Below are 25,469 nucleotides of genomic sequence, written 5' to 3' on the forward strand. Positions count from 1 at the left end.
TCAGGAGTTCATGTAGTTTCTATTTCCTGAAAAGGCCTGCCTTGAAGGGCTTGACATTCACTCTGTGGAAGGATGTAATCTTTCTCCTACTACTACTTCAAGTGCAGATAGAACCTTTACTCTTCTGTTTTATACCCAAGGAAAAACGGGCCGGCAATGCAGCTAGCTGATTTCCACAGTTAAGCAATACATATGTCCTTGAAGGGGAAGTGAAGGATGTGAGGGGGGCAACAGGTTGGTCCATTTGCTACACGGAGCGTTAAGTTCTCTTGCCCATAGATCTGAACTGGAGCCAAGTCCAAGGACAACTTCCGCGGAGCTGTTCAAGAGATTTGCCTTCCCAAACATCAAGAATAATTGAAGCTGCAGCGCCAGACCCTGAGCCTGATGGGTGACTATAGTTTAGGATATCTACAAACAGGCAGCTTGGAAAAGTCTCTGGGTAAATAATTTTTCTTTTAATCCAAAAATCAGAGCACTTAACAGCACGTCCCGCCGGACCAGTTTGGGAAGGTTTTGGTACTGAATATAGTCTGCTGGCGCCACCTGGCGTCGCTCTTACTGACTGACTATCTCTCTCTTTTTAAAAAAAGACTTTTTGCAACTTCCGGCCAGATCCCAGGACAATTCAGTTTGATGGTCAACGTGGCCATCAAGTATTTCCCTCACCTGTTGCCCGGGCCGTGATAGATCCAGAAAGCCCGAAGAAAGCATAGGGTCCGGAGTTGAAGGGATCTCCGGTGAGTTGAAAGCGCTAGAGAGGAATTGGGGCTGGGAGAAAACGTAGTCAAGAAGCCGTGGGTGGTGTGTGGAAGGGGCGGGAGCACACGCGGACGGGAAACGACTTTTGTAATGCTTAGTTGCTTTATCTCAGTAGTTTGTATTGGTATAAATCAGGGGTAGGCAACCTTAGCTCTTTTATGACTCATGGACTTCAACTCCCAGAATTCCTGAGCCAGCTATGCTGACTCAGGCATTCTGGGAGTTGAAGTCCATGAGTCATAAAAGAGCCGAGGTTGCCTACCCCTGGTATAAATGGAATGGAGAGGGGAATCTCTTAATAAACAAGAACCATTATTTCAAAAGTAGATGAATGGAGAGGATTGTTCATTAGTTGCAAAAAAAGAAAGGGAACTGAAAATCCAAAAAGTATGATTGCAGGACATGTACACCTGAGATTAATTAAACCATTTATAATCCAATTTACTCTGTTCTCGCGGGACTCCGGACCGAAAAATAACCATGTGACCTGAGTTCGCGCAAGACAGTAGGCTAAACTGTGGTTGGCTCGTTGGTAGCTTCGTTTATGGTGCGAAGGCAGCTTGACAGCGGTAAAATGTCAAAGGAGGGCTGGATTATCGTTGCAGAATAACTTTTAAGGAGAGACCTTAAGCGAGATCTGCTGAACAAAGGAGGTGCGTCGCATTACAAAGGAAGATTTGCTACAGTATCTAGGCATATTCTCCACAAGGAAAGAAATAAACAATAGAAAGAGGGAATTTTTATTTTTGCAAACAGTGGGTGAAGGATTTGGTCACCTCAAAGTGGGGATTGTTGCTGTTGATGCAGTGCACAAAATCTAAGATGCCCAAGGATCAGGAGATCGTAGCAGGAGAATAAAGAAAGGCCAAAAAGAAAGATTGGACAAATGTATAATTTATTCCTGGTACTAAAGGAAGAAATTGTGCCAAACCCTATTTAGAAAGGTGGTTTTGAAGAGTGTTCAAAAGGAAATACCGACATATGTATTCATATAATCTCATCTATATTCTTTAGTTTAAAGCTCTGTAGGAATGTAATGAAACCTACGTGGCATAGATAAAACATCCCAGTAATACCCATTTTTAAAAATCCTTTCTTACAGAAAACTTTTCCTACATTGTAGTTTGGAACATGTTAGGTTTACAGGTTAAGGACAATTGTGGCCAATTAATTCATGATTTCAAGAAGTTCAAGAAGAATTGAGTCCTTACTAAAAAGGTCCTGTTTATTTAGACTGCTTTTTTGGATGGATATGTAGCTGTTCTAAGTGTAGAATGAGTTGCAATAAGCTAGCTAGAGGTTCATCCTCATTGTCTCTACTGTGATATAAAAGTATTTTACTCACCATTTTTGAGTGACATGTTGTCATGATGTCACGTCCATCTAATTCTAGTCTAAAGGCCATTGTCAATTGTTCTGTTTTAGTAGTAATGGTTTCCTTCTTCTCTCAAACAAAACAAGATATTTAACTATCTGGAGCCAATCAGTTAGGTTTCATTACATTTTTTATTGATTGTGGAAGGAGAGATGATCTCCTGTAATATAGGAAAAAAGATTTTTGTTCAAAAAAACAGAAAATGAAAATTGCAACATTCATCTTTCTCTTTCTAGTTTTACATAGATACAATGGCCAGCCTTTACCCCCCTGTACCATCCTCCTGCGACTGCTTTGTCTCACTTCCCCCATCTTCTTTTGCCAAAGAGATCGTTTTTGGCAAGAATTCAGATCGGCCAAAAGATGAAGTTCAGGAGGTTGTCTATTTTCCAGCTGGATGTCATGTCAAAGGGACAAAGGTTCAGGTGAGTTGAGATCTGTCACTGGAGAGAAGGTTGGTTGGAAGGGTTATTTAAGCCTCATTGGTACAGGTACAGGAATTCAAATAAAAGCATGGCTCACAACCTTTTAGTTCATTCACCATAGATTGACACGCTTGTCAATTTTGATGCATGAAATCTCCAAAATAAGGTAAGAACACAACGCATTCCAAATGTGATCAAGGAAATTTTTTTTAATGAGATCCATCCAAAGCAGTCTTGTAGGAAAGCACACCCATCCTGAGAGGAAAGTTGCATTTAAATAGAAGGAAAGTATTTTTATTTCCAAAGATAGTACCCCTGCAAAATAGCTTTTGCTCTTTCCTTGTATTTTTTTTATCACAGTAAATAGCTGTTTGCTTAATCACGTAAAAAGAGTAAAGGCATCCTCAGATTAGCATGGCTCTTCATGACATATTTTGTGACATTTATGAGGTTTTCTTGACCTGAGAAAAGTGTGTAATTTCATTCTTCCTAATGGGACTTTGACTTACATGTTATGGTAAATCAGGCTTGGAGCTAAGAGCAAGAATTAAACCTCCAGAATTCTGATGTCTGTGGCTTGTCTTTCTCCACAGTGTACATATATTGAAGTGGATCAGGTAGAAAAGACACATGCAGTGATCCTGAGTCGCCCTGCCTGGCTGTGGGGAGCTGAAATGGGTGCCAATGAACATGGTGTCTGCATTGGCAATGAAGGTGTGTGGAGTCGAGAGCCAGTTGGGGAGGAGGAAGCCTTGCTGGGCATGGATCTTGTCAGGTAGGAAGCAATGTGATGTATTGTGTGATTTGTAGAACCCACACCCAACACCTGCATATTTTCTGCCTCTCTATAGCTGTATCATTTAGGCTCTTTGCCACAATGCTGCATCGTCACTGAGCATTATGAGATAATATTGCTTTTGCTTCTGTCCTCCTGTCAAGTCAGCATCGGAACTAAACTGCTTTATTACTGATGTGATAGGAAGACAGACTCAGGCAAAGGCCACATTCATACATTAGCTATGATTTCTAAATACAGAGTTTGAACTGTAAGTTCAGAAGAGTAAGTTTGTATTTGGGGGTCAATTTCCCATCTTTTCTTCTCCTTCAGGCAAATTATTTTTCCATTTGGCCTTTCAGTAGAATAAGTATTTTAACTAGCTGCATCCTCTTAACAGCCATATTGTGAATGTTTCTCAAAATTTGAAATGTTTGCACTAACCCTGAAAGACTGGGGCAGGCTTGCAATACATTTATGATCGCCAAGTATATTCCTGCATACCACAAGTATGCCTCTTGCTTCCTTAAGAATTGAGATTTTCAAGCATCTGAAACAAACTATAACATTTGGCTTCTTCTTTCCCTTCTCTAAATTTGATTCTAAAATGTATGGATTTTCTTTAACTTTATGTCCCACATAAGCACCTCCCTGTGTTCCTGGATTGAGAAGCTTTGCTTGACATCAGTCATGCTTTAGTCACCTCCTGGTTGGGCTGTTGCAACATCTTCTATATGGGTTGTCTGAAGATCTTTCTGGAAGCCACAGTTGGCCCAGAATGCAGGGTGTAGACAGTGATGGATACAGTTGAGTATGTCCATATAATGTCACTATTTGTCAGGTGCAATTCAAGGTGTGGAGTTTTCATCTATAAAATTTTACATGGCACAAGATCAGTTTATTTTTAGTATTACCTTTCTTCAATTATTTTTGCCTAATATGCCTAATACAGGTAGTCCTCAACTTACAACCATTCGTTTGATGACCATTCAAAGTTCCAACAGCACTGAAAAAAGTGAGTTATGGCCATTTTTCATACTTACAACCATTGTAGCATCCCCATGGTCACTTGATCAAAAGGAGGAGGGGCGAGAGAGGAGAGGACAAAAAACAGACTGGGCGCGCACACAGGTGGCAGCAAAAAACAGGTAAGAACATAGCTGGGGAAGGGTCGTGGCATGAGAGTCCATGTTACCTACGCCATGCCGCCCAGCCTCCCCCGGGCCTGCCCAATTTCGGCAGACAGCGCCTCATTCTCCTCACCACGTGGAGAGGCTGGGCCTTCCTTCCTTCCTTCCTTCCTTCCTTCCTTCCTTCCTTCCTTCCTTCCTTCCTTCCTTCCTTCCTTCCCTCTTTGTCCTTTCCTTCCCTCCCTCCCTCCCTCCGTGCCCGGGGAGGGCGACAGGCTGACAGCGCGGCTAGTTATTGTGCTGCCGGTGGCCATGGCTTAAAAGGCCACTGTAAATTGCTGGACAAGAGCCGCACAGCGTTAGCAGAATGGCGGGAAGGTATTTGTAATGAGGGAGGGACATGCCGAACCTGCCTTATGCGCGCACAGAGGCAGAGGTGAGCGCATGCACCTGGCACTTATTATTCTGGGTGACTTTTTTGCCACGCAGGCTGACTGCATTCTCAGCACTTTCCTTTTACCCAGACGACAGATGCCAGGTGCATGCACTTGTCTCTGCCTCTGTGCGCGCACAGGCAGGTTCGGCATGCCGCCGATTTGCCTCGCCAGGCCACTCCATGCGGTGAGAAGACTGTGCGGCTGCCTGCCGAAACCAGGCTGAGATCTGGATGGAGTAGTGCAGGTAACGTGGACTTTCAAGCCACTCGTAACGTCCCCTCCCCCGGAGTCCACGGATGTGTGAAGAAGGCGAGGGCCATTTGCTGATCTTCTTCAGGGATGTCTGTTTTTCTCCCTCATTACAAATACCTTCCTGCCACTCTCCTCTTAACGCTATGTGACTCTTGTCCAACAATTTACAGTGGCCTTTCAAGCCATGGCCACTGATAAAACAGCCACCAGCGGTGCTGGCAGCCTGTCCCACTTTCCTTGTTCCTTACTGGGCATGGCGGGAGGGAGGGCAAGGAGGAAGGGAGGGAGGGAGGGACAATGAGAGGGAGGGAAGGGAGGGAGGGACAATTGAAGGGAGGGAAGGAAGGAAGGGACAATGAGAGGGAGGGAAGGAAGGCACCCACCCCAGTCCCACCCTCCACCAAAGACCCACGGATCTCTCACAGTCCCGCCTGCACCTCCCACAGGAGCCCTGCAACCTGAGTGATGATCTGGCCACACACCCCTGGCTTCGCTTGTCAAAAAGTTGTAAAGGGTGATCACATGACCCTGGGATACTGTGACCGTCATAAGTATGAATCAGTTGCCAAGCATCCGAATGTAAATCACATGACCCTGGGGATGCTGCAACAGTCATAAGTGTGAAAAATGGTCATAAGTCACTTTTTTCAGTGCCGCTGTAACTTCGAACAGTCATTAAGCGAATTGTTTAAGTCGAGGACTACCTGTACTTTATCATTTTTTTCCTTTTTTTTTTTTGATCATCAAGTTTTTGACACCTTGCTAGGTGACTGGTGGTACTTGGATATTGCTTTATCCTAAAAGTGGTACAATGGGTGAAAAGGTTGAAAAGTCCTGATCTAGAATTCAGAGCCTCCTGAGTTTTTATTAAAAGTTTTAATTATAATAATAAAAAATAATACAAACAAAAAAGAAATAGGAAAAAAGAATAAAAAGTGCAAGAAAAAAAAGAAAAGGAAAAATTCAAGAAAGCGACTTACCACTCTCAACAGGTCACGTATAAGCAATTTTACTATCTCTCCACATCTTAGTTAACAGATTTAAAACTCTTCACCCCATAACTCAACTTTTAACTATAGGCAGGTCAAGTAAACAGCATCTTTTCAAAACTGGATATCACCAAAAGTCCAAAGAGAGCTCTGAAATAATCACATTATTTAAAAAATATAAAACTCATCATTCCATAGCTCTTAATTGTAAGCAAATCCAATATCCAACATCCTTACCAATTTAGATGTCAGAAGTCCAAAATGAACCTCCCAAAATAACATGTCCCATTTTAAGTCTGATCAAATAAACCAACTTTATGTTCCTTCCTTTTGCATAAAATTATCTTGTTCCTTAATTCATTCGAATTATTACTGACCCTTGTCTTGAATTCCTTCAACATTTCAACAAGCCTCTTTAAGAATCCAGTAAGACAGACATTCAAATTACTCTCTTGAATTAGCATTTTTATTTCTTAATTTTTAGAGCCTCATTCGGGGGTTTTTTGGATATCCAGTGAAAGATTCTTATTTATTTTGTTCTTCATAATCATGTCAGATAAGTTCTGTTCCAAATATTTTTCTGTAATAGCATCTACTACAGTTTCTTCTGGGAACAGAACATTCAAAAAGCACACAATATACTGATATGTTGAAGTCAGATCGAAGTCCTTCAACAATTCCTCCACAAAGTCTCAAATGCCATTATAATTGTTTATCTTGTTACATCTCCAATATTGAAAATATTTTTTCTTTCCCATGAAAATGCATTTATTCTTTAAAATTGATTTCAAAATCTTAATATTAAGGATTGAAGGAATTCACTCATTTTGAAAGTATTTAACTTCTTTAAAGCAGTTAATAGGCACTTTCCAAAGATGGTTAGCAAAGGAAATGCAAATTTAGTGTCCTTTGAAGTCTCCGATTGCAGCTGGAACAAGAATGGCAAATTCAGTGTCCTTTGCAGCCTCCTCACGAGGAGCAACTGTATGGAGAGAAATGTGAGCAATCTTCCTTCCTTCCTTCCTTCCTTCCTTCCTTCCTTCCTTCCTTCCTTCCTTCCTTCCTTCCTTCCTTCCTTCCTTCCTTCCTTCCTTCCTCAGAGAGAGTTGAAAGTCTTGATCTACTTGTGGCTTCTTATTCTTAGCTGCAGTTGGCAGCTCTGTCAGCCTTTTGCAGAGCTGTCTTTCATCTGCCATTTTTTCCCACAGTCTCCAGGTTTCTAGGCCACACCTTAACCACTGTACTAAGCTGGCTCTCCATTAATTGCTATTATTTTAATCGTAACTGTAATTGTTCAGAATTGCATCAGTTTGCATCCATGCATATTTCCTTAGTTAATTTCAATTTAATTTAATCAATTTTAGACTAGCAACTAGCCAAACCTAGTTGAGTTTTCCCAAACCAAAGTAGAATCAACTCTGATTTGTTCTCAGATGAAGGGCCACTAAGAAATCCAAGGCTGTAGGCTAAGGGAATTTTTTTTTAAAAATCAAGAAACAAGGCAGAGCAAACTTGACAAGAAACCCTATAGCTATATCCATGATGTCACCAAGAGCTAATTCCAATTTGAAGAAATCTCTAGTCTGACTAAAGCCAAATGGGTTTTGGAAGCTATTTTAAGATGTAGGGTTGATATAGAATGCAGGGAATGGTCTCTAGTCCTCAATAATGCAAACTAAGAAAAGATTAAAATACTGCTGCTCTTAATCTATTGAACAAATTTATGTCCCATTGACATTCTATCATGGTCCTATCTTCCTCCTTCCCCTCAAAGACCCTCTATCATATACATTGAAATAATAGGTTGCTTTTTAAGAATATAAATTAATATATTAATTAAGCAGTTGATAAACACACTTGAGATATTAATAGCAATGAGTGCTATATTTCAGACTGGGTCTGGAGAGGGGCAGTAGTGCCGGTGAAGCAGTCCAAGTCATAACAGCCCTTTTGGAAAGCTATGGTCAAGGGGGCAGCTGCAAGGAGGCACCAACTCCTTTTGTCTATCATAATACCTTCCTACTGGCAGACCGTACTGAAGCCTGGGTGTTGGAAACAGCAGGACGGTTTTGGGTGGCTCAGAGGATCCAAGGTGGGCATTTGGTTTACTTGTTTTTTAAATAAAGAATGTACTATGACACATTAGAAGGGTGCAAAGGATTTTGAGTTTAAAATATGATATTTCAATCTCATCAGAAGTATCCTTATCTTGTTTTAACTTTATTAGGAATTATTTGAACGCCAAACAGCTCCATTTTGAGTTGGAACACATGGTTCAACCTTGAATTATAGCCGTTTTAAGTGCTGAACATTTCCAGTAAGGTTAGAAAGCAGAAATGTACAAACCCCATCCACCACTTTATTTGACCTGAAACAAATATAAATTTAACAATGACATCAAAGAAAAATTATTTTAACTATACACTTCTTGCTTATGTGAGAGCAAGTTTCACTTCATTCGGTGGCCTTATTTCTGAGTAACCATGCATAAATTTAGGTTGTAAAATTTATGCCTGCTCTTTGCCAAAACTGGCTTTTTCTGCTATAATTTGGCATTCATTTCCTAGGTTAAAACATTTTTCCTGGGCCATGGGACTTTTTAAATCCTCAGCAAGCTTCTTGAAAATTGAAAATCATGCAGAACTGCTTATGTAGTCCCAGGGCTCAATCTGACAGAATTACAAACATTCCTCAGCACAGTTGTCAAATTTGTACTGTGACTTCCTGCATTTCTAGAAGGAAAATTATTTAAGATTTAAAATTTAAGGGAAAATCCAAATATCCCTTCACACAGAGACCCCAAAAAAATAATCCTGCTTTGCCCATCTATGAGATGTCATCTGTCCATTTCTTATCCTCATTCTACTTTGATCCCTTCCAAGGTTTACTTCTGTATTCCACCAACCAAAAGTTAACCTCCTCAGTTGAAAATATGTTTGTATGAGTTGCCTGGCAAGCTACCATAAAGATAAATTAAGATTGCTGTCTTTTTTATCAGTTTTATATATATATATATTATATATAACCTTTGATTATAAAGGATGTCGTGTGTTGGATCTTCCCTGGGAGATTCCAGTATTTGTAAGAATGCTCTTCCAAGAATTGGCATTGATTGATTTATATCCTTTATAAATATTTTTCTGCTTTCTTTTGGGCCTTTCTGCTACTTGAACCTGAGATTTCAAAGTGGTAGAATATAATGGAAAACAACTTTTCCTATCCATATAAGCTGCTTAGGCATTTTTTCAGGCTGTAATCCAAAATGTTACTGGAGTCCAGCTGTCATTAGCTTTACAGATTGCTGATCTGGAAGATCAGGGAATGGCATTTATAGGTAGTCCTCAATTTATGATCATTTGTTTAACAACAGTTTCAGAAAAGTGACTTACAATCTGACCTCAAAATTTTGACTGTCAGATATCTTCCTCCATGGTCACTTGGTCACAGTTTGGGTGCTTGACAATCTGTTCACATTTACAATGGTTGCAGAGGCATGCAGTCATATGATTGCGATTTTCAACCTTCCCACCGGGATATGGTGGAAGGCAGTCCAGATTCCCAGGTGGGAGGAGCTGCATTCCAGAGGAGCAAGAGACAGCAAAGTTTAGATAGTTAGTTGGGAGGAAGAAGGTCAAAACAGCCCCTCCCTAGAAATTCTCAGGGAGATCTTTAATAATGCAAATACTTTGCTTTAATTTAGCAAGATTTCTGTCTATACTTGAGAAACAATAAAGGAAACTGTTTAGAAGAAACTCAGCATGCCTTTCTTGATTTTTGAAGCTAACAAGCAAAATCATTTGGGGAAGCCTGATTTGCATAATGACCATGGTACAAATGTTGTAAAATTAGGTCCAATCACGTGATGACTTGCTCAACAAGTGCATCACTTAGTAACTGTAATTCCAGTCCCAATCATGGTCATAAGTCGAGGACTACATGTATTCCAAGTGAGGCTACTGAAAAAAAATGAAACATGCCATGGAACCCTAGTAGTACAGTGGTTAATGTTTAGCATTTTCAGACTGACTCTGTCCAAAGCCTGGAGTTCAATCTTGACGGGGCTCAATATGCTGACTCTGTAAACTGCTTAGACAGAGCTGTAAAGCACTGTGAAGCGGTATATAGATCTAAGTGCTATTGCTATTTCTTCTGTGTGAGATGAGGAGAAAAGAGAATGCCTTTTCTAAAGAAAGTTATCAGAACTTCTCATATAAAAAAGACTATGCCAGCAGTAGAGCAAATTCTAATGTTTTAGTAAACAGTATTATCTTTCCTCCAACCACACAGAAGGGGCCAGGAACATTTCCAACCAGTTAACTATTGGTACCGACATTACCAGTGAACATACGAGTCTAAGACAACACGCTCAAGAGCAAGGATGGTGGAATGGTCAAGGAGAGTTCAATTTCACAGAAGTATTTTCACTGATTCATCAGCCTGTCCGCATGGAGGCAGCCAAAGCTCGGTATTGTGTTGGCCAGAAGCTGCTGCATCAATATTCAGGTGGGCTTTCAAAAGATATGAACAAAAGGGCACTGGAGGTCAAACTCATATGGAAATAGGGATCTGAAGGAATGGTGTCCTGCTGCTTAGGGATTTCTTCAAGCAACCTTTCCCAAACTTGTGCTCCAGTTCTTCAGCTCCTAGAATACTGATTGAATCAGTCTAGGTCAGGGGTTCTCAACCTTGGCAACTTTAAGACTTGTGGACTTCAACTTCCAGCATTCCTCAGCCAGCAAAGCTGGCTGAGGAATTCTGGGAGTTGAAGTCCACAAGTCTTAAAGTTGCCAAGGTTGAGAACCCCTGGTCTAGGTGGTTCAAAGGCAGTTTCTGGTACTCTCAATGTGTGAGATTTCAGAGAATTCCCAGCATAACAAATTCTGGGAACTGAAGTCCAACACATCTGGTGGGCACCACATTAATGGAAAAGTGCTTTAGCATCATCTAATTCATTCGATCCCAGTTTAGCAGAAATGTGCTATACTGGTATAGCGCAGAGCAGCTTTTTCTAATTTGTATCTTCCAGCTTCTATTTTTAACATTGGCTACTGTGACCAGTAATTCTGGGAGTTAAAATCTTATGTGTTTGGACATAATTTGAAGTCCAGTGCAGCTGGAAGGTTGTTGCTGTTTTTTTTTTTTGCAAATTGTGTCCCACCCATCTCTTTCTGTCTGCTTTCTTCAATGCCTCCATGAATTGTTCTCCAAATCTACCATGGTGCCTTTACTAATGGTATCTTCTTTTCAGGGTACCTATGAATTTTAACAAATGTAAAAAATATTTAAAAAATTAAAATGATGGGACAATTGGTGTTCTTTCTCCTTTGATATTCATGTAACATTCTTTTTCGTTGTAGGACAGATTACTGCTGAGACAATTATGTCCATTTTAAGTGACAAAGCCAGTGGGATCTGTGTTGATTCTGAAGGTTTCTGTACTACAGGAAGTATGGTATCCGTCCTCCCTCAAGATCCCCTTCTACCTTGTGTCCATTTTTTTACTGCCACTCCAGATCCTTCTAGGTGAGCAGCAGTTTTGTTTAATGAGTCTCCAACTGCACACATAGGGCAAAGCCAGACTTTCCTTCTATTTACAAGATGTAAAAAAATATGTTGTTGCCATTACTACATAAATTCTGTTGCCGTTATTGCAGATTATTCTTCTGTCTTGGTAGCAAAGCTAACAAGTGAGGCTCTTCCTTCTGTTTTAATATGGTGCAAATAAATTAAGGAAAGTAATTGGTGGATTGGTGGATAAGGAAGACTTTGTTCCCTTCCATCTCATGTCACCAACTAGTGGGAACAATGGTCCTTCTGTTTAACATGGAGTAAGCTGGAGATGGGTGAGCATAGTCATGTACTTAGTGTGGCTATCAGTCAATTTGTCCAACTTAACAGTTTGTACTCATGGAAGTGTTCTGTACCTGTTATTTATCTGGCTATTTGTACTTATACGTATAGCTTATACTCTTCTGAATGAGCATTAAGCATGTGTCCAAAAATAGCCTGGCTGACAGGTTACACCCACGAACACTGGATGAAGCAGGAGTAAGCAGCAGTGAGCAAGCTGTTTTCAAGCACTCCTGCATGGGAATGGCAATGAAGGATAGTGGCTCACAGCATCCAGAACCAGCCTATAGAATAGTAAAAAAAAAAATCCCACCCCCAAATAAAAAGAACAGTAAAAAGCAGAACTATATAAAACACTATTGATAGAGGCAGACAAAAGCTATAATGGACTCATTGGGAAGAAACACAGTAATGCACACCTGGCAGACCCCAGGTTTTGTTTTTGTTTTGTATTTTTTGCCCCAGTTTAATTTTTTCTTTTATGCTAGCCCTCTGTTTTTTAAATCTATGCTTTCAAAACAGTTTTTAATAATACTTAACCTGTGTATATTAGGAGGTTGCATGAAGCCCAGCATATGCTTTGGAAAGTGCTGATCAGAAAATACATAAGCAAATCCTGATATCCGTAGAAGGCAGTGCCCCCAAACAGGAGAGGGCAAGAGAGTTATTTCTCCAATTATCTGAAGTGACCAGAAGAAGATGGGCAGATCCCCATCTCCCATCAGGAATCACACTGTCAATGAAATGTGCAAAATTATGCCAGGAGAAAATGCTATTTTATAATTGGGACAATATTTATCTGCCACCATGGTGAGCTGAAGATGACACAATGTCAGCATGTTATATAAAACTACAGGAAGTCCTTGACTTACAACAATGCATTTAGTGACTGTTCAAAGTTACAACATCACTGAAAAAAGTGATTTATAACCGTTTTTCACACTTAAGACTGTTGCAGCATCCCCATGGTCACATGATCAAAATTCAGATGCTTGGCACCTGGCTTATATTTGTGATGGTTTCCATGTTCAGGGGTCATGTGATCACTTTTTGTGACCGTCTGATAAGCAAGTCAATGGGGAAACCAGTTTCACTTAACAACCTGTTACTAATTTACCAACTGAAGTGATTTACTTAACTGTCACAAGAAAAATTGCAAATTGGGGCAAAACTCACTTAACAAATGTTTCACTTAGTAACAGAAATTTTGGGCTCAATTATGGTCATAAGTTGAGGACTACCTGTAGTTACTGAGATACATTTGTGACTTTGTTAATGTCAGACATCTCACAGCAATTAGGACTGGAAACAATGTATCTAAGAAATGAATCTCTCTGAGCTCAGATTTGTAAGATTTATTAGGAAAAAAAGGGACAGCACACAAATTTGAGCAAGTATTTTTACTTTCAAATGAGACATATTTCCAAAGGCAATTTAAAGCAGCTAGTGTCTGATTTTCTTTCTTGTGCTTTTTTGATGCAGTAAAGCAGATGCCAGCTCTTTTGATGCACCCATGGATTGTTTTGAAATTTTTGTTAACCTTATCACTGTGTAAAACAGTTTTTCCAGTAACCTGAGAACAAACCTAAATCTCTTCTTACCAACCTCAGCTTTTCATAACAGTCCTCTTGAAGTTTCAATAGATGCAAAATATACCTGAGCAGCATGTTCTTCATTATTTCTGGCTTCAGTTGAAAGGAATCAGGCAAATGTAGGAGCAGATGCTGTTCACCTTTTCTAGCCTTAAGCCATTTTTTATGTTCTTCAGATTGCATGCTGCACATGTGTGAAAAAGAGCGACTATCTTTCATTTGAAGTTTGAGTTACATAACTCGAGTCATGCATTGTAACTCAAGGACTGGCTGGATTGTACTGCTGTTAGTCTCCCCCCCTCTGTTCTTGCTCCCTGTTCATGCTTTAGGGATTTTAAAATTTTAAATTAAATTAATAAGAGTGCCTGATTTTTGAATATCACACTAATGACTTTCTTTTTCTCTTCTTGGCAGGTCTATCTTCAAACCATTTGTCTTTGTTTCCAATGTTACTCCCTTCCCTCAGGTGAAATCACCAAGTTTTGGTGAAAAAGACCCCATTAGGGAGACTCCAAGATTTCAAAGTCGAGTGGACCGTCGACACGATCTCTACAAGCAACATCAATTAGCCCTGGAAGTCATGGATTCTAATCAGGTGAACTTCCATTTATTTCCTGCAGGCCTCACAGCTTTAAATTATCAGGCTTTACCTCTGCTAGAAGCTACTATAGATGGAATTGACAGGAATTCAAATGTTAGCTAGAGAGAAAAGGTAAGAACGGATGGGTGGTGAAACAGAGGGCCCCGGAATGCTCCTCTATTGGGTACATTTAAGCAGAGACTGGGTATTGCAGCATGCTTTGTAGAACTAGCATTGAGCTTTGACCAAATGATTTTTCACAATCCCATCTTTGTTTTTGATAATTTGCTTCAAATAGCTTGGAGAATTGATATGGTGGAACATGTGTGGACCTCTTTATAGTTGCCTTCAAGACTAACAAATTTAGTCTGACATAAGCAATCTGATATTTTAGTTGCAACAGCCAATCCACAGACACAAGCCTTTTGGCCCTGGTGTTAGGATAACATGCTAGCTGTTTCCAGAGAACTGTTCACATGCTACTGCTTCTAGCTCATTGTCCACTTACAACGGAAGCTGTCCTTAAATGGCTTTAGGCACTATTGAGAAATTTAAAAGGAACCATCTCTGGAATTGCTCCCTTTTCTCTTAAATACCTAAAAACCCTATGTTTCCATTAGAAAATACCACCAGCTAAACCAGGGGTGTCAAACTCAATTTCACTGAGGGCCGCATCAGCATTGCGGTTGCCCTCAGGGTGTGTGTGTGGCCAGGGTGGGTACGACTACTGGGTGGGCGTGGATGGAGTGGGTACGGCCTACTGGGTGGGCATGGACAGCTCTACATCGTTCGCATCAAGGGTCCCTGTGGGGGCCTGGGCATGAGTGGGACAGACCTGAGGGTCTCTGGCAGAAGGGGGTGGGACTGGGGCAAGCGCCAAGGCATGGTCCATTTCTTCATTCCTCACAAAGGGTGACACTTCCCCAGCAGGCACCCAGGATGATGCAGCAGGGGCTGGTTCCTTGCTGTTTCTAGACGGCCTTGTGGAGCTAAGACTGAATGTGTTTCAGCATAGATGGCTACCACAAAATTGTACATTGGATCCCGGCCAGCCTGGGCCAGGGCCAAGGCAGCGGGGGCCATTCCCTCACTGTTTCCAGGATTGCTTCGCGGGCCACATGAAACCACTTCACAGGCCGCATCTGGCCCCCGGGCCTTGTGTTTGACATGTCTGAGCTAAACTGATCAGGAAAAGCTAAATAAGTTTTTTTCCTTCTTGGTAAAATTCTGAACATTAGACCAGGAGGGAATACATGAGAAACTTAGAAGTAGAGATGATGATGAATTAAAGTAAGCTTAGTATTGCTTTTCCTTCTAATGTCTATTATTTTTAGTTTGTTTACCTTCCATTCTGTTGTTTTCTGTGTTTCACCTTGAGACTTTAAATTAGTATGGATGAGGATTTGGCCCCACTCCCTGTAGCATATTACATTCTCCTGACATTTTTTTGCCACCTTTTAGGTTTTGGAGTTCATCTGCTTTAATTTTCATCAGGCAAAGCAATGCTGTAATTAAAAACAGCATCTTATGAATCTCTCTTCATATATCATCTTTCTGTCCTTCATTTCCAGCTTGAGCAGCAGAAACTACAGGAGGCTATGAAAACATTTCAGCAGCAAGTTCTGGAAAGTGTGAAAAATGTGTCAACAGGCTCTGTCACTGTGAAACCCCAAGAGTTGGCTGGCCTCTTTTGCAATTCTGTGGATGCAGAACTCAAAGTGTATAGGTGATGTAGACTTAATGGCCAGGTGGGTTGAGTTTTAATCCTTGTGCTTTTGACAGATTGTCTAAAAAATGTTTTCTTCTTTTAGGGTATGCCTATAAAAGGGTTCTGAGCTAATCTAAAAGCAGATCATGATCTCTGGGTGACATGTCAGCAGGAGTAAAGAGCTGAATTTATTTCTTCTCTTAGTTGTATAGATGAAACTGGAGCAAAGCTAGGGTTTCTTTTCTTTTTTTTATAAAACAGGTTTTATTAAGTTTTTCAATTTTTACAACAAAGTGCTTAGGAAGCAACGTGGTGATTGGGTAATCAATTATCCAAAAAACCAAAACATTTATATATAACTCAAGTTAACTTGTTAAAGAATCCTTCTCTAATTCCTACAAATCATATACCATATTCAGATTACTACATTTCTAATAAAGTTCAATCAATCAATAAAATTATCAATAACAATTTAACTATATAAATCCCAGTCCTGTATTTAAACTTTATAAAATTCCAGATACCATATTTCAATTTAACCATACATAGGCCTAATATTTATGCTTCTGGTATCCCCAATTTTCCTCTTTTCATAGCATAATATTACAGAATAATTATCATACATAAAATAAACATATTAATTCAAAAAATACAATCTTACTCTATTTCACATATTTATTCTACTAAACAAAAGTTTTCCTTCTCGGTTATAGGTCTAAATCTTAAACCTTAGATCAGTCCGTGTCTAAACAGCCTTTTTAATCCATTACATACAGCTTTAAAAGTCATTTTTAAGTCTTATTCTGGCTTTCTTTTTGTGCTAAGCAGGTTTCCATAACAGAGCTTCTATGTCTAGAAATAAGTCTCTCTTTATTCCTCGTGGTATCATTTGGATCAAAAAACACTCCATTTTCTGTTTAGAGAAGCTGACTCCTTTGTAATTAATTACAAAGATAGGGTTTCTTTATTTTATGAATTTTTGTTTCCTTACTGAAAGGAATATTTGTTTTCAGATGACTCTCAACTCTTGAGCTTTAGGGCAAGGTGACTTCTGTTCCTGTTCTCAACTCTGCAGTGAACCTGAATGAAGTCATTTTGGCTCATTTTCGGTTGCCACCAGACTGGGAGGAGAATGGTTGCATTTTTGTGCTAGTCTAAACAATTCTCTGTCCTGTGGGAACCAAGGTCATTTCTGTTCATTAGATTGGGGGCTGAGCCTAATGTTAGAAAGAAAGCCAAATTATTCTATTGGGGAACGTAGTTGATTGCATAGTACTGGGGTGGAAAGCTTAACTTTGCAATACTGTAACTGTTTGGATGAACTTTAGTTTTGATTTCACTTTTGACTATGCTGATACTTGTAGCCAATAAACATGTTCTTAAAGGAAAACTTAAGCCTTCTAGTTCTATTGGAACTATGACATTAAACCAAGACTAAAGTTCTATTATTCCATTGCCACAATCAGTGTCACAAGTTGCAACTAGGGGCCAGGCGCTCACACAGTCTACCGAGCCAGATAACCCTTTGACAAACAGAATTTAGGGAAGAGCTAAAAACTGATGCTTGGTTCCAGGTGAATAAGACCCTACTGACACAACGGGATGGTTTAGCCTAAATTGTACTTGCCCAATACACTCAGAGTCCAGGTGCTTCAATGCAGTCATGACACTAAGCAAGCCAGCTACTTTGGATTTCTAAAGACATTGCATTTGGTCTGCAGGCAATTTTGGTGGCCGGGGATAAAAAAAGGATATTGAAAGCTACGTAAAAACTGTGCCACTTGTGCTGCCATGAAAAAGCGACTGGGATTGGTGCAGCAAGTAGCAGACCCTTTTCAACTCTGGGAGGAGATAGCTATGGAATTTATTGTTGAGTTACTGGAAAGTAGGGGAAATACGGTAATATGGACTGCCATTGACCTCTTTTCAAAGCAGGCTCACTTTATAGCCTGCTCAGGGTTCCCCTCTGCAAAGAGGTTAACCAAGATGTTTCTGAAACATATATACTTCCTCCATGGTGCTCCAAAGATGATTATATCAGACAGGGGAGTTCAATTTACTGTGAGGTTTTGGAGAGACTTTCTCAAGCTAATTGGGTCCACTCAAGGACTTTCGATGGCTTTTCATCTGAGCACAAATGGATCAGCTGAACAAGCCTATGGCATGTGTGCCAGAGGCGGCACTCAGACTGACTGGACTAACCTCCTGCCTTTTGCTGAAGTGGCTTACAATAATACCGTGCACATCAGTACTGGACGTACTCCATTTAAAATAGCCACCGGCAGAGAGTTCGTTCCTATGCCTGAATACCCCCAAGATCCACCTGCCTCACAAACTTTAGATCAGTGAGTAACATCATGGCAGACTGTTTGGACTAATGTTAAAAAGGTTCTAACACAAGTTCGCAAAAACATACAAGGAACAGGCCAATAAGAAGCGGTCCTCTCAGGGTGGGGGAGAAAGGCTATCTTTCAACTAAATATTTAAGACTTAAATTACCTAGCAAGAAATTGGGATTGAAATTTCTTTGTTCTTTTCCTATAATTAGGATTATAAATCCTGTGACAGTGGAGTTAAAACTTCCTCGCTTCTTGGGGAAATTTTATCCTGTTTTTCATTGAAGTTTGCTAAAACCTCTCAGAGAGTCATCATTAAGACCAATTCCTAAGAAAGCACCTGGTCCTCTTTTGGTTGAGGGGGAAACTCATTATGAAATTAAACGAATCCTTGACTCTAGGTTATACAAGGGGAAATTAGTACTTAGTACAGTGCCATTGTCAGAGGCAACCTGGGTGAAAAGTACAGATGTCAAGGCAGATCAGTTGATAAAAATGTTTTACGATAAGCATCCTCAAAAAACTCTGCAACAAACCTGAATGAAGCCATTTTGGCTTGTTTTCGATTGCCACCAGACTGGGAGGACGGTAGTGGCATTTTTGTACTAGCTTAAACAATTCTCTGTGCTGTGGGAACCAAGGCCATTTCTGTTCGTTAGATTGGGCGCTGAGCCTAATGTTAAAAAGCCCACCAAATTATTCTATTGGGGAACATAGTACTGGGGTGGAAAGTTTAACTTTGTAATACTGTAACTGGAGGGAACTTTATTATTAGTTTCACTTTTGATTGTGCTGATACTTTATAGCCAATAAACATGTTCTTAAAGGAAAACTTAAGCCTTGTAGTTCTGTTCTAGTTGGTCTCATCTATCGGAACCATGACATGCTTATTTACGGTACATTTATTTAAATATACCATGTGTCAACTTTAGAATGATCATGGCTGCAGCCATTTTTTCCTTTTCTATTCTAGTTGACACATAGCACGGAGGGAGGGGGGTTGCCAGGTGTTGCGCTAGACAAAACAGATAACTAGAGCTAAATGCTTCTATTGGTTTATCTACAGAGATGTTCTATTTTTAGTTATATTCCTTTAATTTTTTCTTATCCTAACCTACTTTTTAATTATAACACAATGCCAAAGTGAGGATACAAAAAACCACCATCACTTTGTAAGAAATTAATTAAACTTATTTTGCAATAAAAGTGTCCTTAAAATTCCCAAATAGTTAAAACCCATCGCACCAGACACAAATCTTGTATTTATGCCAATGGCTGTAATTTCCAGAACTTAGTATATAATTGCAATGTAAGGGCACTACCATTATAATTTTCATTTCCCCATCACCCAGCAACATAAAGGCAATAAATAATCTTTTCCTTAAATCAACCACACGGCCAGAGTACTGGAAGGTAACCAAATGTGATACCAATCTTTAAAAGAAATCCAGGGAGATCCCATCAATTATGTCTGTCATGTAACATCTGTTCCAGGCAAACTGGTAGGCATGTAATTAAAGAAAAACAATTAAGCAATAAATAATTTGACACATAAAAAAAATCTTGCTGAAGGAAAATCTGCAGATTCCACAGATAAAACCTGTTTCACAAACCTTCTAGAGTTGACAGTTTCAACAACACTTATGAAAAGCTGAATAAATTTAGCAGATGTGGGGTAAGAGGATCTACCCTTTTATGGACTGCAACTAAAGACAGAAAGAAATGAGTAGGAATAAATGGGAGGTGAAGTTCTTCAAGGATGTTTTGAGACTAGTGCTATTTAACTTCTTTACAAATGAAAGACCTTTGAGTTAGGGGTAAACATAAACATGGTGTCATGGTTCCGACAGAGACAAATAAAGCAGAGCTCTGAGGCTTGCAATTCCTCAAAGAACATGTTTATTGATACAAAGTATTGGCACTTCAAAAGTGAAACTAAGTCTGAAGAGATGCATAACAATTCCCCAATACAAAGTTAAAAAATCATAATATCTTGTTTATTTTAAAAATGGGCAATGCTTCACAAATGAAAGGAAGTATATTTGTTTGATAAGATAAAAAAAATTACATAAGTAAAATAGTGTTTCAACAAAATATCATTTTCTTATGTTCTTGTTTGCAGATTTAGCTGCACTAGATATTTTCCCTTTTGATTTTTTCTGCTGGGTCTGGGTTGTGCCTTCGTGTTTTTCCTTTGGAATGTTCAGTCCTGCATTAACTTCTGGAATCACTGTTCTTTGTGGTGATGGATTCAAAACCATACGGTTCTCAGTTTGAGATAAATTAGTTAGAACTGAAGATCCTGATTCTGGTAAACTTAGGGGTTCACCTTCACTGGTGCTGAACACAAGCTGCCTCAGATTCTGTCGCTGCCTCAGCTCTTCCAGACGGGTTTCGTGTTCCCTCATTGCTGTCTCTCTCCGCTGAGCTGAGCGGCTACTGAATTCATTATGGAGATCAACAAAGAAGTCTAACCAAAAAAAAAGAGAATTAGGATAAAGTTATAGTCGCCATAGTCCATTTATAGTCCATTGTTTTCTCAGCAAATTTGCACAGAAGTTGCAGAATTGGAGAATGCAAATTATTTTTGTTAATGTGGATACACATAAGCCAGAGGGTCAGGCTCAATGTATAGATTGAGCTAAAAGCTAAAAATACAGAATGTTTCTTCACTGAGTGCTGACTTGTTCAGTTTTGGGTTATAACTGGGGCATCTGTTAGAGAAATCATGGCAGTCTGAGTAAATATCACCTCAGCCAGGAAGTTGCTCAAAGTCTCCATTGTCTCTTATTTTAAAAATAGCACTTTTAATACAAATATTAAACATAATATACTGTAAATATAATTAAAATACATTTAATCTTAGCAGTTTTTAAACAAAGATTAATATCTACCAGATCTTTTTTTTTCATCTTTACTTTGGGAATAAAAGAGATTCTTTGGTGAAGATAAATGTCACTACAATTGATAATAACTATATTTATAATGGTTATACTTTTTTACTGTGCATATTTATTTCCTGTGAATTGTGGCTTTTAACCAGTGATTCCATGATTTCCCCCCTTTGTTCTATCCTCCCATTTGTTCTCGTGAGGTACGTTAAGTTGAAAATGACTGAACCCTAAGATTATTAGGAAACATCAAAGGAATCTGTATTTCTTGAGGCCTTCAATATTAACCATTTCATAATAACATGTCTTCAGAAGTATTTTTTCATTGCAGAACTAAGAATCAATGCTTCCACATTGATGTAGCATTCCAAATCTGGGCTTGCAATTGGAATACCTTTTTCTGTGCTCAGTGGCTGAAAGAGCTCTGGCCAGTCCTCATAATCACTCTCTTCTGAGCTATTTTCTTCCTCTTCATTGTTTTGGAGTATGATTTTCTGCTTTGAGATGGCTTTGTTGTCCAGTTCTATCAGATGGGGCAGAGCCGCCAACACACGCTCCCTGGAAGATAAAAATAAAAGTTCGTCTCCGTACTCTGCTCTTTGGTGATTAATAAAAATAGTAGGCAAGATCTTTTATATTTAATTATTCATATTTTTTGTTTTGTTTTAAATGAAATTGATGCTATAAATTAAATCAGTCTTCCTGCCACACATTGGCAAAGTGTGGACTTCCAGAATTATCCAGCCAACCATTCTAGCCCAGAAAACACTGCCTCATTTCCCATGTTCTTAATGGATTCAGAACATCCTATTTGCTTTATTCTGTGATGTTGCAGTGGCCTTAGTAATGGGGTACTACTTTCCTAAATTTAATACCTTCCGGATGTTAGTTCTTATACTGGCTGGGATAAAGGAAGTTCCAAATTCAGCCTGAAGGACAAGAAGTTAGAAAAGATAATTATAGGATGAGTTATTATGAATCAATATGATTTGTTTTCCTGGTTTTACCTATAGCCTTTTTGATTCCTGCATTTATTTCCAGTCAGGTCAAGGATTGCAAGGTTCAGGGGCAGCTCATCTATATAAACAAGAAGGTAGAAATAAGGAAGCTGGTGAGAGTGCAAATGGATAGAAATTGATACAAGAATTTTTGGAGATTCAGGAGACTGGTTCATATTTTCATGAAATATTATCAAATTCAAAATACAATTATTTATTATTTTATTACATTGCTAAATAAATACTTCACATATCTTTTTTTCATATTACAACTCAAACTGAAGGGCTGAATTTCAATAATATAGTGTTCTATAGTATAAGTTCATGTAATATTTTCACAACCCATGAGGGAATATAAGTACTGATCAACATTGCTTGTCCAATTCTAGTTGTAGAGCAAATCTGGGCATTTTATGGCCCCTGAGCAACATCCAGCCCTTTTACTGTCCCTATCTGGCCTGTGTAAGATTAGTTGAAAATTAGAAATCAAATGTCAATAATTGCATTATGCACACAAGTAAGCAGAATTAAGTTCAGCCTGTTGGTTCAGCTCTCCATAGTAGTCTCAGTTTCTCATGTGACCCTTTGGGAAAATTAATTGCCCACCTCTGTAGTAGAGGCCACAGCTCATAATTCCGATAGTTGATAATTAATGGTTATTGAAAGTTATATTTCCAACATATCAGGAAAACACAAATTTGAGGATGGCTGGTATAGATGGCAAAGATGAACAGAGGAATAGACATAGACTAACCTATGTCTAAAGTATCAATGCAATTCTGTGAAAGATCCAGAAACTTCAACTTGAGGAGAGATTGGAGGTTCTCTACTTTGTTGATGTAATTTCCAGATAATGACAAAAACCTGGAAGCATGTGAGAAGGCAAGACAAGTTGTAAAATTCTTAAGACAAACAAAAGTAAGACACTGCCTTTCAGAGAAAAAAGAAATATACAGCAGCCATGATGCATTAATGGGTGATGACATCATAAAACATGCAATCTTATTTCTTACAGCAGATAGCTAGAGTTACAATCCAACTCTCAAAGCCAGGTGAGTGTTTCGTTACCTATCAGGGCTGGAAATCAACTACACGTTTTTTATTCTCATTTCTGAATCCCTCTGATTTTAAAATGGGTCTAGTTCTCACTGAAGTGATAAGTACATTTCATTCAGGTAAAAAATTAGCAACCCAAAAATAAAATATAACCATGTTAATTTTCTATACTGAATACTTTTTTAATTTAGGGATGATCCCATCTGCAAATGTAACATTACACACCAGATATAGGCCTTTCATTCTTGAGAAGAGTCGGTGGCTTTGGGGCACTGAAGCTCATTCTAGTTCAAGTTGTTGCACACTCACAACATATACAACTCTCTCAGTAATTTAGGTGCAAGTTAATTCTCTGAAACGGTTACACGGAAAATGGATCAGTTGATTTAGCTGACAGGAAAAGCATGTGATATGCAGACAGCAATACCTACATTTATACATGATTATTTATTTATTAAAATGTCATGCCACTCATTTTCCCTGAAGGTGACTCTAAGTGTCTTATAGATTATAAAACAAGTAGAAAAATAATTAAAAACTATACAGATTAAGATTTAAAAACCTATATTGAAACCAGAACTAAGACACATATAGGATGGGATGAGGTCTTATCCTGTCAACCATCTCCATCGGTGAGCATCCCCATCAGGGCCCCAGGCCAACCAGCAAAATCAATTTTAATACCTTTCCAGAAGGTCAAAAGGCTGAGAGCATTTTCACTTCCAGTGATAGAGTTTTCCACAGAAATTAGGCCATGGCAGAAAAGACTATTCTCCTTAAACCCACCTGCTGGAATTTCTTAGCAGATGGGACCCACAGCAGGCTTCTTCCACCAGCTCAAGAGGGGGAGGCTAGTCTCAGATACTCTGGACCCATGCCATATAGGACTTTAAAAGTAACAACCAACGCCTTGAATTGGATCCAGAAGCAAACTAGTAACCAATGCATCTTGTATAATAGTGATGTTACATGTGAGGCCTAGAAACTTTCAGGACTGCACAGCACTGCATTCTGTACCTGCTGCTGTTTCTGAATACTTCTTAAGGATAGCCACATTAGAGTATGTTGCAGTAATCCAGCTGAGAGATGACTAGGGCATGAGTAACCATCCAGGTAAGGGAACAACTGATACACAATACAAAATTGTGCAACATCCTTCCTAGCTATGACTGCTGCCTGCTCTCTGACAGGAGTCTTGAGACTAGGAAGACCCCCAGGTTGCGCACGAAGTCTGTCTGAGATAGTATAACCTGATCTGGCGTTAATGATAATAACAAATATGTAATTTGTTTGAAGCGTTTCATCCATTGTTATCATTCTATGTAGATTATCATAATTTATCACAACTATTTGGACTCAATTTGATGCACACTCAATTGTTTATTTTCATACAAACTAAGGAAGATTTTCCAGCTTCCCTTTTTAATGATTTAAATAATGTAAGTTAAAAATATACTTACTTCAAGTTTGGAAAGCAATTTAAGTTTTCAATTTTCTTTATTTGATTCTAAAAATGAAAATAGCACAAGTCTCAAGATGTTATTAAATGCAGGAAGGGAATTGGGAAAGATTCATTCAGTGTATACAAATATATGCGTTTGGACTTTGAAAAGGAGTTTTTCTCCTAGCTATTAGGTCTTTGTACAGTCTCTGAGACACCTTCTAGGTAGTATTGTTTTATCTATAAAAGCAACAGTGCTGTCATCCCAAACACCAAAAAAAACTGTAGTAATAAAGTTGGACATGTAAGTTATTTGTGGATATCTCTGCTGTCTGTTTTCCTGATGCTGTATCCTTATATGCATAAAGCATTGTAAGAAATATTAAGAATGGCAGACTAACTTTATTTTGGAATGACCACACCCAATCTGCATCCAAGGAAAATATTTGCCCTTCATGGCAATAGATAAATATCGGATTTAGTATTAAAATGTTAGTATTATTTAAAAATAAAAATAAGATAACACCAAACCAAATTATGATTCACCCTGTCAAGATATCTGGATTCCTCCTTTATGAATTTTGCTAAATATTTTTTGTGTACATCTTCAATATAGTCCAACAAGAAAGAAGATAGCACATAAATCATCTTGCTAAAACAGTGATCTGTCACTAAGATACATCTTAGATCTTACCTAGTGGCGCTGAGGGAGGCTAGGACTAACTACTATGCCTCACTCATCGCGTCATCAGATAACCGCCCTGCCGCCCTCTTCAGGGTGACCCGCTCCCTCCTTCAATTGGAGGGGGGGGGACCCCCTGGAGGGGAGGGCAGAGGATTTTGTGCAGTATCTGTATGACAAAGTCGCACGG

General features: G+C 39.1%; 2 protein-coding genes across 2 annotated transcripts in view; one reads left to right on the forward strand and one right to left on the reverse strand.

The window, feature by feature from the left end:
• The first annotated feature begins 721 nt into the window (after positions 1–721).
• SCRN2 (secernin 2) lies at positions 722–16,113 on the forward strand. The gene is made up of 8 exons (XM_015810444.1): positions 722–740; positions 2,374–2,562; positions 3,156–3,337; positions 8,038–8,237; positions 10,433–10,648; positions 11,503–11,668; positions 14,002–14,182; positions 15,739–16,113. Exons 2-8 carry the CDS (start codon positions 2,389–2,391, stop codon positions 15,895–15,897), a joined length of 1,278 nt encoding a protein of 425 aa, XP_015665930.1. The 5' UTR covers positions 722–740; positions 2,374–2,388; the 3' UTR covers positions 15,898–16,113.
• A 4,155-nt stretch (positions 16,114–20,268) lies between these two features.
• The window catches only part of LRRC46 (leucine rich repeat containing 46), a 12,056-nt gene continuing 6,855 nt past the window's right edge, over positions 20,269–25,469 (reverse strand). The window contains exons 4-8 of the mRNA XM_015810488.1: positions 24,617–24,663; positions 22,855–22,964; positions 22,110–22,179; positions 21,497–21,660; positions 20,269–20,681 (exon numbers count right to left, since the gene is read on the reverse strand). Coding sequence (XP_015665974.1) covers positions 20,308–20,681; positions 21,497–21,660; positions 22,110–22,179; positions 22,855–22,964; positions 24,617–24,663 — 765 coding nt within the window. The 3' untranslated portion in view covers positions 20,269–20,307. The remainder of the gene's footprint in view (positions 20,682–21,496; positions 21,661–22,109; positions 22,180–22,854; positions 22,965–24,616; positions 24,664–25,469) is intronic.

Source organism: Protobothrops mucrosquamatus, unplaced genomic scaffold (assembly GCF_001527695.2).
Source record: "Protobothrops mucrosquamatus isolate PMUCROS unplaced genomic scaffold, P.Mucros_1.0 scaffold10, whole genome shotgun sequence".
NCBI lineage: Eukaryota > Metazoa > Chordata > Lepidosauria > Squamata > Viperidae > Protobothrops > Protobothrops mucrosquamatus.

Coding starts and splice junctions, on each gene's coding strand:
- SCRN2 (XM_015810444.1), top strand. CDS start 2,389: ATGGCCAGCCTTTACCCCCCTGTACCATCCTCCTGCGACTGCTTTGTC. Junction 8,238..10,432: donor GGTGGCTCAGAGGATCCAAG/GTGGGCATTTGG, acceptor CCAACCACACAG/AAGGGGCCAGGAACATTTCC. Junction 11,669..14,001: donor GCCACTCCAGATCCTTCTAG/GTGAGCAGCAGT, acceptor TCTTCTTGGCAG/GTCTATCTTCAAACCATTTG.